Source organism: Colossoma macropomum, unplaced genomic scaffold (assembly GCF_904425465.1).
Source record: "Colossoma macropomum unplaced genomic scaffold, Colossoma_macropomum, whole genome shotgun sequence".
NCBI classification, from domain to species: Eukaryota; Metazoa; Chordata; class Actinopteri; order Characiformes; family Serrasalmidae; genus Colossoma; species Colossoma macropomum.
In genome coordinates this window covers 34,335,971-34,351,337 of record NW_023494807.1, presented here as the reverse complement: position 1 = coordinate 34,351,337, position 15,367 = coordinate 34,335,971, and the positions used below count along the sequence as shown (strand labels likewise).

At 36.7% G+C, this 15,367-nt stretch overlaps 1 protein-coding gene across 1 annotated transcript in view; it reads left to right on the top strand.

Annotated features, from left to right (window-relative positions):
• The first annotated feature begins 342 nt into the window (after positions 1-342).
• The window catches only part of abcd3b (ATP-binding cassette, sub-family D (ALD), member 3b), a 24,081-nt gene continuing 9,056 nt past the window's right edge, over positions 343-15,367 (top strand). Inside the window, exons 1-13 of the mRNA XM_036556263.1 lie at positions 343-482; positions 849-885; positions 1,909-2,007; positions 2,816-2,904; positions 4,877-4,946; positions 5,497-5,594; positions 6,874-6,997; positions 8,574-8,630; positions 9,019-9,161; positions 10,454-10,523; positions 10,644-10,713; positions 11,362-11,459; positions 14,668-14,759. Of these exons, the coding sequence (XP_036412156.1) occupies positions 370-482; positions 849-885; positions 1,909-2,007; positions 2,816-2,904; positions 4,877-4,946; positions 5,497-5,594; positions 6,874-6,997; positions 8,574-8,630; positions 9,019-9,161; positions 10,454-10,523; positions 10,644-10,713; positions 11,362-11,459; positions 14,668-14,759 (1,160 nt within the window). The 5' untranslated portion in view covers positions 343-369. The remainder of the gene's footprint in view (positions 483-848; positions 886-1,908; positions 2,008-2,815; positions 2,905-4,876; positions 4,947-5,496; positions 5,595-6,873; positions 6,998-8,573; positions 8,631-9,018; positions 9,162-10,453; positions 10,524-10,643; positions 10,714-11,361; positions 11,460-14,667; positions 14,760-15,367) is intronic.

Sequence of the window (15,367 nt, the reverse complement as noted above, 5' to 3'; positions counted from 1 at the left end):
TGCTTTTATAACTGTATTAAACTAAACTATTAAATTAATATATATTAAAACATTAAATTTTATTCAATTAATCTGCGCTGTGAGACTCTTATGTCAGAAATTCTACAGCCGGCAGCGCGACGTTGAGCATCAGTGCGCATGCGCTTTGCGGATTTTTCACAAGAAAAGTCCCAAGTGAGAACATAAACAGAAGTGCCACAGACCCGCCAAACAACCATTAAACACCAGAACGCGACTAAGTTGTGCATAAATACTGTACATAATGTAAACACCGAGCGCATCGCACAGTTTATTGTAAATATTCAAGTGTGAGAGGTGAATGGCGTCCCCTGGCGGCTGGCGGACTTCCTGCTCAGCCGCACTGCAGGTATGGCGGCGTTTAGTAAACACCTGACCGGCAGGAACTGCTCAATATCCGCGGCTTTAGTGCTGGTGCTCTACCTGCTGAAGCAGAGAGGACACTATTCCAAACTAAATAACAAGTAAGAGGATTTTAAAGTGATTAATGTTGTCGATTCGTCAGCTTCTTGTTCGAATTTCCCGTTCCACCTTAAGTGGTGCAGCAGTTACATTCTGGCGCCTCAGGTAACTGCTGCACCATTTAAGGTGGAACGGGAAATTCGAATAAGAAGCCAACTGTACATTCTTAAAAAGGTAGTTCTTCAGTGTTCTTTTAGTAAGGATTATGGTTCTGTTTAGAACCATGAGTGGTGAAATGGCTCTACAGATTGATGGAGAATGTGTTGTGTATGGTTCTATGTAGAACCCTTAGAAATGGTTCTATATAGCACCAAAAACCTTCTGCTAAGGTGACCTTCATGACTGTCCTCTTTGTCCTCTCTCTGTAGGGGTAAAGGATCCGCAGAACCGCACCTGAACAGCGTCGTACGTGTCTTCATTTCATTTCTCTTCATTTTACAAGTAAAGCAGCTTTCCAGAAATTCCAGAAATGCAGGTCTGGATTCCTAACAGAGGGTGACGGTGGCGGGAAGAACTCCATAAATGCCCTAAAAGCATGAACCTACACTCAAAGACGGTGCTTCAAGGGTTCTTTAGTAAAGGCAGTAGTTCTATATAGAACCACGAACACTCAAAGAACCATTTGCATGCTTATATGGTTCTTCAGATTGATGGAGAATGTGTTGTACATGGTTCTGTATAGCACCAAAAATGTCATACACAATAGCAGACCCCTTTTTTGGTGCTATCTAGGACAGTTTTTAAAAATGTGCTATATAGAACCATATACGCTCTTTAAAAAGGTGGTTCTTCAATGGTTCTTTAATACACACAGTGGTTCTGTGTAGAACTATAAACACTTAAAGACTCGCTTAATTTGGTGAGAGTGGAGAATGTGCTGTATATGGTTCTAAATAGCACCAAAAAAGGGTTCTGCTATTGTTACAAGCATGACATTGTACACAATAGCAGAACCCTTTTTGGTGCTATATAGAACCATGCACAGCAAATTCTCCATCAGAAGAACCATTTCACCGTGCAGAGAACCATTTAAGCATGCATTTGGATCGTTGAGTGTTCATGGTTGTATGTAGAACTGCTGTCTTTGCTAAAGAACCCTTAAAGAACCATCTTTTTTAGGAATGTATATACTGTCGCCATCTTTACCAGGAACAGTTTAACAGTAACGCTTTCAGGCTTTACATTATGAAATAATCAGCCGAACGGCTGTAATTTTACTTCCTCAGTGTCGTACGACTTTAATTACACAACACCAGGTCATAACTGCTCTTATTTCATAATAAACTATGAGATGTTTATGATATATTTACATAGTTTTGCTTGTATTTCTGTCTAAAACACTTTCAGATTATGTAGCTAAAAAACGTAGTATATAAATGAAGATTTACTTATTTTTTACATTATTATTATTATTTTTATTATTATTAGAAAGATGGTAAGAAGGACAAGGCCGCGGTGGACAAAGTCTTCGTCAGCCGAATTTGCCAAATCTTGAAAATCTTGGTGCCGCGGACGTTCTGTAAAGAGGTGAGTGGATCTTCATCAGCTTTACTCAGATTATAACAACAGAGCGGGATAGAAATAGAAACGGTCCATTAAAAAAAAATGTCCCCATAATTCAGTGTGTGAGGTGTAAGCAGAGTGACTCAGAGTGGTTTGGTGTGAAATGGTTCAGATGTCTTTACAGTGGTGGTGATAGGAACCAGGGGTCGCCATGACTACAACACAGATATAGACATTTTATTTACTATCCAGAACCACCAGTGAACCTACACGAGTCTTCTGAGTTTATATGGAATGTTGATGATGGAAAATAGTGGAAAATCTGAAATAATAAGTTTTCTTTGGGGACTATTTTACCTCTCAGCGCCCTGCATGTATCCCTCCACCATGAATGGAGTTTAAGTTCTCTAAACTATCATAAAACAGTGTCTCAGTCATCAGGCAGTGAATTCATAACCATTTACTGTAGGAACTTTCTGTGAGGGAGCTTTTAGAGGGGGACGTCTGGTTCCTATCACCACCACTGCGAACAGTTCTGACTCGGTAAGTTTATCTAGAACGGAGCGTTTCACACCAAACCACTCTGAACAACTCTGATTACATCCTAACCAGTTAATTATAGAGGAATTTTGGGAAGTCAGTGGAGTTGCCCTTGAGAGTGCATTAAAGGACACTTTCTCCTGCTGTGCAGTTGTGAGGTTTTGTTTATTGACAGTAATATTATCAGTGACACAGTTGGACCAGTTTAACCCAAATAAACTCTGCTGTTTTCATGTGTGTGTGTGTGTGTGTGTGTGTGTGTGTGTGTGTGTGTGTGTGTGTGTGTGGTCAGTCGGGGTATCTGCTCCTCATCGCTGCGATGCTGGTGGCCAGAACGTACTGTGATGTGTGGATGATCCACAACGGGACGATGATCGAGAGGTAAACGCTGAGACTGTATCACACACAGACCTCACTGTAATCAGGGCTTTTATTACAAGCAGTTACACGATAATAACTACAGGCCAATAATGATAATAATCATAACCATAATCATAAACCTGTGTTTATGCTTTATAGCGTCTTTTATCGAACTTCTCCAGCCTGTAAACAGAGCACATTATAATTCTAGTAACCCTGAGACGTCTAGAGTTAATATCATTATTTTGCTAGTGTGTAAATGTAGTTAATTACATGATTAATTACCAGTTAATTACTTAATAACTTACATTTTCAGTCACTTTACATTCTGCATCAACAGGTTCACTTCAGCACCTCTGACTTTAAAACGAAAACAACAAAAATGTAAAAGATGGTTTTATGGAATGACCTCCTGCTTTTGCTATTGCTGACAATAACACTGATTTCTGAAGATTATCATTATTATTGACAGTAATAATAATAACAGTAATAATAATAATAATAATGACAATGTTAATAATAACAATAATATTTTTAGTAAGTTTTATTTATGTAGCACCTTTCTCAATCTTAAGATCACAAAATTTAAAAACAAAAAATATCCCAGTTCTGCTTATGAGCTGAATTATGTCTTGTGTTTTTCTGAAAGACTCAGAGGGTCGACTCTGTGAGAAATCTGCACATTTTACAGATTAATAATCTCCACTACATAAAAGAATAAATAAAAAATAAATAAAAGTCATTGACTGATTGTCTTTTCTAACATTGTGGATGAAATAATCATTCAGCAACATTAATTATTCAGCTTTAATGATTATTACGGGTGAAACAGTTCATGATGCGATAAGAGAAATAAGAAGTGGCTCTAAATTGCCTATTTTAACATGTGAATGTTTACTTTTTAGTTTATAAGAACATTTTACATTATAAACACGTACAAGAAACTGTATATATATATATATATATATATATATATATATATATATATATATATATATGTAGTATATTCGAAACTAAAGCTGTGCTTTATTGCCCTGTTTTAACACAACAAGCTAACATGCTGATCACGATACAGTGATGTGATGTGATGTGATATAACATGTTATTCTGTTACATCACTAACCTGTGCTGACCTGTTGTGTGAGCGTTGGTTGACCTGCATGCAGTGTTGAGTTTGAATGAGCAGAAGTCAAAAAATATATTTTTAAATACTGATATCAGAAGCAAAAAAACAACCTAAGTATTATTATTATTACACTGTTAATTATTGATTTATAGGTAATTAATTATTGATTTATAGGTGTTACGCTGGAGCTGCAGTGAGTGAAGCAGTTGTGTTTTTGTTCACAGTAATACTGACTCTATTTACTCCGTTCAGTACAGCAGTTTGAATACGCTGCTTTTAGAAGGGCTTTATTTTTAGAAAAAGTGCAGCTCTAATCAGCAGAACTGTGTATGAGTGACGCTTCATATAATTCTGCCTTTAAATCCAGCCCGCAGAATAATAATAATAATAACAATAATAATAATAATAATAAATTACTTTGCTGTATTTTTTTGTTATTGTTATTTTTGTAGTAGTAGTGATTTTAGTTGTGGTTTGTGGTGACAGAGGAATTCCTAATAAACATTTACTAAGATGGACTTAATGATCGTATATGTTATGTAGTTAAAATTAATATTTGAGAAAAACGTCCCCCCCCGGCCCCCCTTGTCTCCAGGTAATGAGACCCCCCTGATGCAGACTAATGTAAACAGATTTAGAGTAAGTGCTTCTCTGTGTAGTGTTTGGTTTCACCACTAGGTGTCACTGTAGTTGTGCTCTATCTGTACAGGTTAAACCTGCTGGATAAGTTCAGTCTGACTGACCAGCTCTTCTGGTCCAACACACACACACACACACATACACACACACACACCACTGTTTAACTGTTTAATTACCTGTCTGTCTGTCTGTCTGTCTGTCTGTCTGTGGGTTTGGTTTGGTTTGCAGTGCAATCATTGGACGATCAACTAAAGCTTTCAAGGCGTACTTATTCAAGTTTATAGCTGTCATGCCGTTTGTAAGTGCATCATTTATTAATCCTCTATTAACGTGTACTTTGCATGACCCATCTGTTATAAATAACTGTAATTTGAACACTGTTAATTGATTTTTAATGAAGCTGATTGAAATATTCTAGAGATTTTGTCATTTTTTACCATCGGTGACTTAACATAACTTAATAACGCCTCTCTCTCTCTGTCTCTCTCTCTCCCTCTCTCTCTCCCTCTCTCTCTCTCTTCTCTCTCTCTCTCTCTCTACTATGTCTGTCGCGTTCTCTCTCTCTCCATCGCTCGCTGGCTCTCTCTCTCTCTCTCTCTCTCTCTCTCTCTCTCTCTCTCCCTCTCTCTCTCTCTCTCTCTCTCTCTCTCTGTCTCTCTCTCTCTCCCTCTCTCTCTCTCTCTCTCTCTCTCTCTCTCTCTCTCTCTCTCTCCCTCTCTCTCTCTCTCTCTCTCTCTCTCTCTGTCTCTCTCTCTCTCCCTCTCTCTCTCACTCTCTCTCTCTCTCTCTCTCTCTCTCCCTCTCTCTCTCTCTCTGTCTCTCTCTCTCTCTCTGTTGTATTTGATCAGATATCGTTAGTGAATAGTTCTCTGAAGTTGGGTCTGAATGAGCTGAAACTCTGCTTCAGAGTGAGACTCAGCAAACACCTGTACAGCCACTACCTCAGGTACCGCACGCCGCACCGAACACACACCTGATCAGTATTTAATACAGCCTCACGCTGCGCTACTCACTCACATCCTCCACAGAGAACTCGCTGGAAGAGGACATTACCTGCTGAGTTTAGTTCACCACAGCTCTTTATCTGCTGAGTTGAAAAAAAAATAAACATAAAGGTTCAGAGGCTGCTTTTCCAGTCTGTTAGATTCAGTAAATAAACAGTAATGGTACCTTAAAATTTGCAGAATTGAGTCTCTGTAGGATGTGTAACTTAATAACCTTACACACAGAACAGTCAATCAGCATATATACCACATATATGATATAAATAATCAGCGTAAATTTTATACATGTATATGAATATACACAACGTGTGTGTATATATATATATATATATATAATATATATATATATATATATGTATATATATGTCAATGAGCATACATAGTAAATGTATATATCATGTCATAGTTAATGAGTCATCAGTCAATGAGTGTGTGTATTGTATAGTTTATAATTTATGCATAGTATGTATACAATCAGTGAGTGTATATATTGTAGTATACATATTATATATATCATATATACAGTCAATGAGTGTATATATCTATGAACGTATACATCAAACTGATGTATGAATGGCTGTAGTACTACATTAAGCTTCCTATTCGTCTGTTCCTATTCTCCAAATTTTCCTGTTCCACCTTAAGTGGTTCAGAATGTAACTGCTGATTTCAGCTTCGTCCTGTTTTTGCGGTGGTCAGAGGAGCCGCTGTGGACGTTACATACACTCACCTTTATCTCATTAGGGTTAGAAAGCAATACTGACATCTGAACATGTATACAAATATTTCAGATTTACTTCAGTTGGTAAATGTGGTTCTTATTAAAAGTGAAGGAAGATCCGGAATAATGCGCCACTGTTAATCTGCAAAAAAGGTTTAATTAAGCATCCAAAATGGTTTTATCTGGAAAAAAACATTATACTGTGATATATACCCACACGCCATCACCGCCTCCATCTTAATTACACTGTGATAGGAATTTCTGCCCACACTGCCCTCTACCATTAAAGGGTCAATTTAGAAAAATGCATAAATGTCATTGAAATAATTAGGAGCGTTAATAATTTAAAACCCTAATATATTATCGATATGTAACTTCGGCAGCTCTAAATGTAATTATTCACTGTTATCAGTTGAATTTTGGTGCATTTTATTACATTTTATCCTCTTTCTGAGGAGAAACCTTTCCAGACGTGCTACAGAATCTCAATCTTCCCACAGAGGATTCACCTTCTATAAGGTCAGTAATGTGGACAACAGAATAGCCAACCCTGACCAGCTGCTGACCCAGGACGTGGAGAGGTTCTGTAACAGCGTGGTGGACCTTTACTCCAACATCAGCAAGGTAACACAGAGAGAGACCATTTCACACGGCAGAGAGAGAGACCATTTCACACGACAGAGAGAGAGACCATTTCACACGGCAGAGAGAGAGACCATTTCACACGACAGAGAGAGAGAGAGAGAGAGACCATTTCACACGACAGAGAGAGAGACCATTTCACACAGCAGAGAGAGAGACCATTTCACGCAGCAGAGAGAGAGAGAGAGAGAGAGAACATTTCACACAGCAGAGAGAGAGACCATTATCACATGGCAGAGAGAGAGACCATTTTACACAACAGAGAGAGAGAGACCATTTCACACGGCAGAGAGACCATTATCACATGGCAGAGAGAGAGACCATTTCACACGACAGAGAGAGAGACCATTTCACACAGAGAGAGACCATTTCACACAGCAGAAGGAGAGACCATTTCACACAGAGAGAGACCATTTCACACAGCAGAGAAAGAGAGAGAGAACATTTCACACAGTGGAGTGAGACCATTTAACACACCACAGAGAGAGACCATTTCACACAGCGAGAGAGAGAGACCGTTTCACACAGCAGAGAGAGAGAAAATTTCACACAGCAGAGAGAGAGAGACCATTTCACACAGCATAGTGAGACCATTTCACACAGCAGAGAGAGAGAGACCATTTCACACAGCAGAGAAAGAGAGACCATTTCACACAGCAGAGAAAGAGAGAGAACATTTCACACAGTAGAGAGAGAGAGACCATTTCACACAGCAGAGAGAGAGAGAGACCATTTCACACAGCAGAGAGAGAGAGACCATTTCACACAGCAGAGAGAGAGACCATTTCACACAGCAGAGAGAGAGACCATTTCACGCAGCAGAGAGAGAGAGAGAGAACATTTCACACAGCAGAGAGAGAGACCATTATCACATGGCAGAGAGAGAGACCATTTTACACAACAGAGAGAGAGAGACCATTTCACACGGCAGAGAGACCATTATCACATGGCAGAGAGAGAGACCATTTCACACGACAGAGAGAGACCATTTCACACAGCAGAAAGAGAGACCATTTCACACAGAGAGAGACCATTTCACACAGCAGAAGGATAGACCATTTCACACAGAGAGAGACCATTTCACACAGCAGAGAAAGAGAGAGAGAACATTTCACACAGTGGAGTGAGACCATTTAACACACCACAGAGAGAGACCGTTTCACACAGCAGAGAGAGAGAAAATTTCACACAGCAGAGAGAGAGAGACCATTTCACAGCATAGTGAGACCATTTCACACAGCAGAGAGAGAGAGACCATTTCACACAGCAGAGAAAGAGAGAGAGAACATTTCACACAGTAGAGAGAGAGAGACCATTTCACACAGCAGAGAGAGAGAGAGACCATTTCACACAGCAGAGAGAGAGAGAGACCATTTCACACAGCAGAGAGAGAGAGAGACCATTTCACACAGCAGAGAGAGAGACCATTTCACACAGCAGAGAGAGAGACCATTTCATGCAGCAGAGAGAGAGAGAGACCGTCTCCTGCAGTGCAGAGGAAGCAGTGTGGACTCATTTGGAGTCACTAGCATTTATTTCATGTGTGTTTTTTCTGCAGCCTCTGCTGGACATCATCATCTACATCTTCAAACTGACCACAGCTATCGGCGCTCTGGTGAGCTTCAGATCAGCTCTTATTAATATAATTATTATTTTTAACATTATTAATAGCTGTATCTATTTATCTGTTTATCTGTCTATCTGTCTGTCTTTCTGTCTCTATCTGTCTATCTGTCTGTCTGTCTGTCTGTCTTTATCTATCTATCTGTTTGTCTATCCGTCTGTCTGTCTGTCTGTCTTTATCTATCTATCTGTCTGTCTATCCGTCTGTCTGTCTGTCTTTATCTATCTATCTTTCTGTCTGTCTGTCTGTCTGTCTGTCTTTATCTATCTATCTGTCTGGTCTATCTGTCTGTGTGTCGTCTTTTCATTTTTCATCTTTTTTTAGACAGTAAATGTTTGAAGTTCTGCGGTTCTCAGTTCGGTTCTGTTGGTCTGTTCAGGGTCCAGTCACTATGCTGAGCTACCTGCTGCTGTCCGGTCTGTTTCTGACCCGTCTGCGGCGGCCAATCGGGAAAATGACTGTAACAGAGCAGAAGTTTGAGGGAGAATACAGATACGTCAACTCTCGTCTCATCACGAACAGGTACTCACAGAACCACACTCACCCTTTTCTCACTCTGTTCTCACTTTATTCTCACTTTATTCTCACTCTGTTCTCACTTTATTCTCACCCTTTTCTCACTTTATTCTCATTTTATTCTCACTCTGTTCTCACTTTATTCTCACTCTGTTCTCACTTTATTCTCACTTTATTCTCACTCTGTTCTCACTTTATTCTCACTCTGTTCTCACTTTATTCTCACCCTTTTCTCACTTTATTCTCATTTTATTCTCACTCTGTTCTCACTTTATTCTCACTCTGTTCTCACTTTATTCTCACTCTGTTCTCACTTTATTCTCACCCTTTTCTCACTCTGTTCTCACTTTATTCTCACCCTTTTCTCACTCTGTTCTCACTTTATTCTCACCCTTTTCTCACTTTATTCTCACTTTATTCTCACCCTTTTCTCACTCTATTCTCACTTTATTCTCACCCTTTTCTCACTCTGTTCTCACTTTATTCTCACTCTGTTCTCACTTTATTCTCACTCTGTTCTCACTTTATTCTCACCCTTTTCTCACTCTGTTCTCACTTTATTCTCACCCTTTTCTCACTTTATTCTCACTTTATTCTCACTCTGTTCTCACTTTATTCTCACCCATTTCTCACTTTATTCTCATTTTATTCTCACTCTGTTCTCACTTTATTCTCACTTTATTCTCACTCTGTTCTCACTTTATTCTCACTCTGTTCTCACTTTATTCTCACTCTGTTCTCACTTTATTCTCACTTTATTCTCACTCTGTTCTCACTTTATTCTCACTCTGTTCTCACTTTATTCTCACTTTATTCTCACTCTGTTCTCACTTTATTCTCACCCTTTTCTCACTTTATTCTCATTTTATTCTCGCTCTGTTCTCACTTTATTCTCACTACATTGACAGCCAAACATTTAGAAACACCTCACTTTGTGTTTCCTTTTCACTTTACAACTTTTACGACGTCAGGATGATCATAAAGCATCGGCTCAGAGCTGCTTTATGATAAACTGGAGTTCTATTAAATAATTTTGAATATTTTGAACAATCTAATAATTCAGAGTCATTTATAATAAGTTTAAGATTTGTATTAGTTTGGTTTTCATATGTTATGAAAGTAAAATACACCTGAAGGATTAGCAGATTAGCAGATGCTGCGTTACGCTGACTAAACATTTTGTATTTTGTTTACTTAAGGAACAGTGAGAAAATTCCTATTCCCAGTTAAAAACAAGTTATTAGCAGTTTCATCTCTGTTTAACTGGAAACACACAGAACGTGTTTATCTGTTTTCAGTGAGGAGATCGCGTTCTATAACGGCAGTAAGAGGGAGATGAAGACCATCCTCGACACGTTCCACAAGCTGGTAAAACACCATGAATGAATTATATCAATAATAATTAGAATGATTATTATTATTATTATCAATTATTCTCCATGTGCTCCACTTCAGCAGTGATTTGTTCTCTCCTTCTGCCCCCTGCAGGTGGAGCACCTGAACCGCTTCATCTGTTTCCGGTTCTCTACGGGCATCATAGACAGCATCATCGCCAAATGTGAGAACATTCAGAACATAAAACCTAAACTGATTTAGAGGAAATGACCGATCGGGGTGGATGATACGGCAAAACATAACATGATGTACAAGATATTTTACGTTACCTGTAGACTGGACCTGAATATTCAACTGTTCGGATATTCGTTTGTTGGGCAGGTATTAATATAAAAGTCCTAAAACAGCCCAACATAAACATTCCTTCTCTTTAAAAGCTAAACTGCCTGCAGCGCGACGCGGCGGCGCCACAGTACACTGTATCAGCACGTTCCTGTACCGTATTTATGCTTTGAGAAGCATCGATACCGATACTGGTATCTACACATACTCATAAAAATTCACCAGTACCAGCATTCTGATACCAGCTGATCCCGCGTGATGTAAGTGGAGACCACACTGCTCCACTAATGAGCAAACGCAGTTCTAAACTTCATTATTCTTAACTTGGACCGTTTCTGTTGGTCCACTGATCATGAAGTGTTCACACGATACAAAGAGCAGCTTTTTAAACGATGATTTAAATCAGTAAATGCGGTTATGAGGTTCTGACGTGACGGTGATGAGAGGTTCTCTCTGTGTTGTGATGCAGACGACTGTAACTTTGCTGTAACTGTAACGTTACTGTGATCTGTGTTCTCCGGTTCCTCAGACATCGCTCTGGTGGTCGGGTACCTGGTGGTCAGCAGACCCTTCTTAGACCCCTCAAACACACGGCATCTGAACAGCTCACACTCTGAGAGGCTGGAGGTGAGATCTGAATCGGACTCTGACTGAATCTGAATTGGACTCTGACTGAATCTGAATCGGACTCTGACTGTATCTGAATCGGACTCTGACTGAATCTGAATCGGACTCCGACTGAATCTGAATCGGACTCCGACTGAATCTGAATCGGACTCTGACTGAATCTGAATCACACTCCGACTGTTAGAGACTCGGTCTGAAACTGATTTTAACTGTTACTGTTATAAACAGACTGAGGCTGAAAAAGCACTCATGGATTATTATGCACTGATCTGATGGTGGAGAATCAGAGGATTTTTAAATTTTTTGCAGATTTAAATTTCTCAGTTTGTTTGAAGATGGAAAATATAAAAACACTGCTAATTATATTTAAAAATTATTTGGAAGTTATCTAGATAATCTCCAGAATAAAGCTGCAATAAAGTTATTATCTAAAATAAACCTCTAATAAAATTAATATCCAGAATAAAGTTCTAATAAAATTAATATCCAGAATAAAGTTCTAATAAAATTAATATCCAGAATAAAGTTCTAATAAAATTAATATCCAGAATGAAGTTCTAATAAGATCATCATCCATAATAAAGTTCTAATAAAATTAATATCCAGAATAAAGTTCTAATAAAATTAATATCCAGAATAAAGTTCTAATAAAATCATCATCCAGAATGAAGTTCTAATAAAATTAATATCCAGAATAAAGTTCTAATAAAATCATCATCCAGAATGAAGTTCTAATAAAATTAATATCCAGAATAAAGTTCTAATAAAATTAATATCCAGAATAAAGTTCTAATAAAATTAATATCCAGAATAAAGTTCTAATAAAATTAATATCCAGAATAAAGTTCTAATAAAATTAATATCCAGAATAAAGTTCTAATAAAATCATCATCCAGAATGAAGTTCTAATAAAATTAATATCCAGAATAAAGTTCTAATAAAATCATCATCCAGAATGAAGTTCTAATAAAATTAATATCCAGAATGAAGTTCTAATAAAATCATCATCCAGAATGAAGTTCTAATAAAATTAATATCCAGAATAAAGTTCTAATAAAATTAATATCCAGAATGAAGTTCTAATAAAATCATCATCCAGAATGAAGTTCTAATAAAATTAATATCCAGAATAAAGTTCTAATAAATCATCATCCAGAATGAAGTTCTAATACAATTAATATCCAGAATAAAGTTCTAATAAAATCATCATCCAGAATGAAGTTCTAATAAAATTAATATCCAGAATAAAGTTCTAATAAAATTAATATCCAGAATTAAGTTCTAATAAAATCATCATCCAGAATGAAGTTCTAATAAAATTAATATCCAGAATGAAGTTCTAATAAAATTAATATCCAGAATGAAGTTCTAATAAAATCATCATCCAGAATGAAGTTCTAATAAAATTAATATCCAGAATAAAGTTCTAATAAAATCATCATCCAGAATGAAGTTCTAATAAAATTAATATCCAGAATAAAGTTCTAATAAAATCATCATCCAGAATGAAGTTCTAATAAAATTAATATCCAGAATGAAGTTCTAATAAAATCATCATCCAGAATGAAGTTCTAATAAAATTAATATCCAGAATAAAGTTCTAATAAAATTAATATCCAGAATGAAGTTCTAATAAAATCATCATCCAGAATGAAGTTCTAATAAAATTAATATCCAGAATAAAGTTCTAATAAAATCATCATCCAGAATGAAGTTCTAATACAATTAATATCCAGAATAAAGTTCTAATAAAATCATCATCCAGAATGAAGTTCTAATAAAATCATCATCCAGAATGAAGTTCTAATAAAATCATCATCCAGAATGAAGTTCTAATAAAATTAATATCCAGAATAAAGTTCTAATAAAATCATCATCCAGAATGAAGTTCTAATAAAATTAATATCCAGAATAAAGTTCTAATAAAATTAATATCCAGAATAAAGTTCTAATAAAATTAATATCCAGAATAAAGTTCTAATAAAATCATCATCCAGAATGAAGTTCTAATAAAATTAATATCCAGAATAAAGTTCTAATAAAATTAATATCCAGAATTAAGTTCTAATAAAATCATCATCCAGAATGAAGTTCTAATAAAATTAATATCCAGAATGAAGTTCTAATAAAATCATCATCCAGAATGAAGTTCTAATAAAATTAATATCCAGAATAAAGTTCTAATAAAATCATCATCCAGAATGAAGTTCTAATACAATTAATATCCAGAATAAAGTTCTAATAAAATCATCATCCAGAATGAAGTTCTAATAAAATTAATATCCAGAATAAAGTTCTAATAAAATTAATATCCAGAATTAAGTTCTAATAAAATCATCATCCAGAATGAAGTTCTAATAAAATTAATATCCAGAATGAAGTTCTAATAAAATCATCATCCAGAATGAAGTTCTAATAAAATTAATATCCAGAATAAAGTTCTAATAAAATCATCATCCAGAATGAAGTTCTAATACAATTAATATCCAGAATAAAGTTCTAATAAAATCATCATCCAGAATGAAGTTCTAATAAAATTAATATCCAGAATAAAGTTCTAATAAAATTATATCCAGAATGAAGTTCTAATAAAATCATCATCCAGAATGAAGTTCTAATAAAATTAATATCCAGAATGAAGTTCTAATAAAATTAATATCCAGAATGAAGTTCTAATAAAATCATCATCCAGAATGAAGTTCTAATAAAATTAATATCCAGAATGAAGTTCTAATAAAATCATATCCAGAATGAAGTTCTAATAAAATTAATATCCAGAATGAAGTTCCATTAAAGTTAATATTCAGAATGTGTTATATTTGGTGATTAAATCTGAAGGTGGGTAAGTTTATATAAACCTGCTGTAAACAGATAATTACAGCATTAAATTTAAAGCATATCATAACTCAAAATCCTTGAAATAGTTAATAAAACATCTAAAACACATTTTGGTTTCTAGTTTGAGTTAAATGTACATTGTATAAGTTATTATTGTATATAAAATAAGACAAAATATTAATTTAACAGGTGATTCTGAACTTGTGGACGGTGTATATTTCATTAAATTCCCACTGTGTGGATTTTTGCTCTGACGTTCAGAGTCAGTGAGCAGTTCTGTATCTTATGCTGTGCAGCTGTTGCTGTTTTATTCCAGTTGTTTGAGTTGTTGTTGTTGTTGTTGTTGTTATTGTTGTTGTTGTTTGTGCAGGACTATTATCAGAGCGGCCGGATGCTGCTGAGTTTGGCTCAGGCTCTGGGCAGAATCGTCCTGGCGGGCAGAGAGATGACCAGGCTGTCAGGGTCAGTATTATTTATCTTCGTTCTGATTTCTCAGGTCATGTTTTTTTATATTCTGTCCATTGTGTTCCTCCTCCGTCCTCACTGTGTGCTTAAGTCCCCCAGTGGCCCATAAATCCCCGCATTCTCAGCATATTTCATGAGTCATGATGAGCCAAAACGTTCAAAAATAAAACGCTGACAGATTTTTAAATGATCAGAAATCTCCCACTAATGTTCCAAACATCTCCCAAACTGACCACAAATATCCTGGGAACCCAAAACAACAACATTATACTGGAATCATGACGCTTTAAATGTCCCAGACCAGTTTTCCTCACTTCTACGCCCGTATATGGAAACTTAGCTGCAAAAATGGCCTGTTTAGAATTCTCCATTCAGCCTACAGCGTCTTAGCCCCGCCCATTCCGCCTACAGCAGTTTAGCCCCGCCCATTCCGCCTACAGCAGTTTAGTCCCGCCCAATTAGTCTACAGCGGTTTAGCCCCGCCCAATTAGTCTACAGTGGTTGAGCCCTGCCCATTCCGCCTACAGCTGTTTAGCCCCGCCCAATTAGTCTACAGCGGTTAAGCCCCGCCCAATTAGTCTACAGTGGTTTAGCCCCGCCCAATT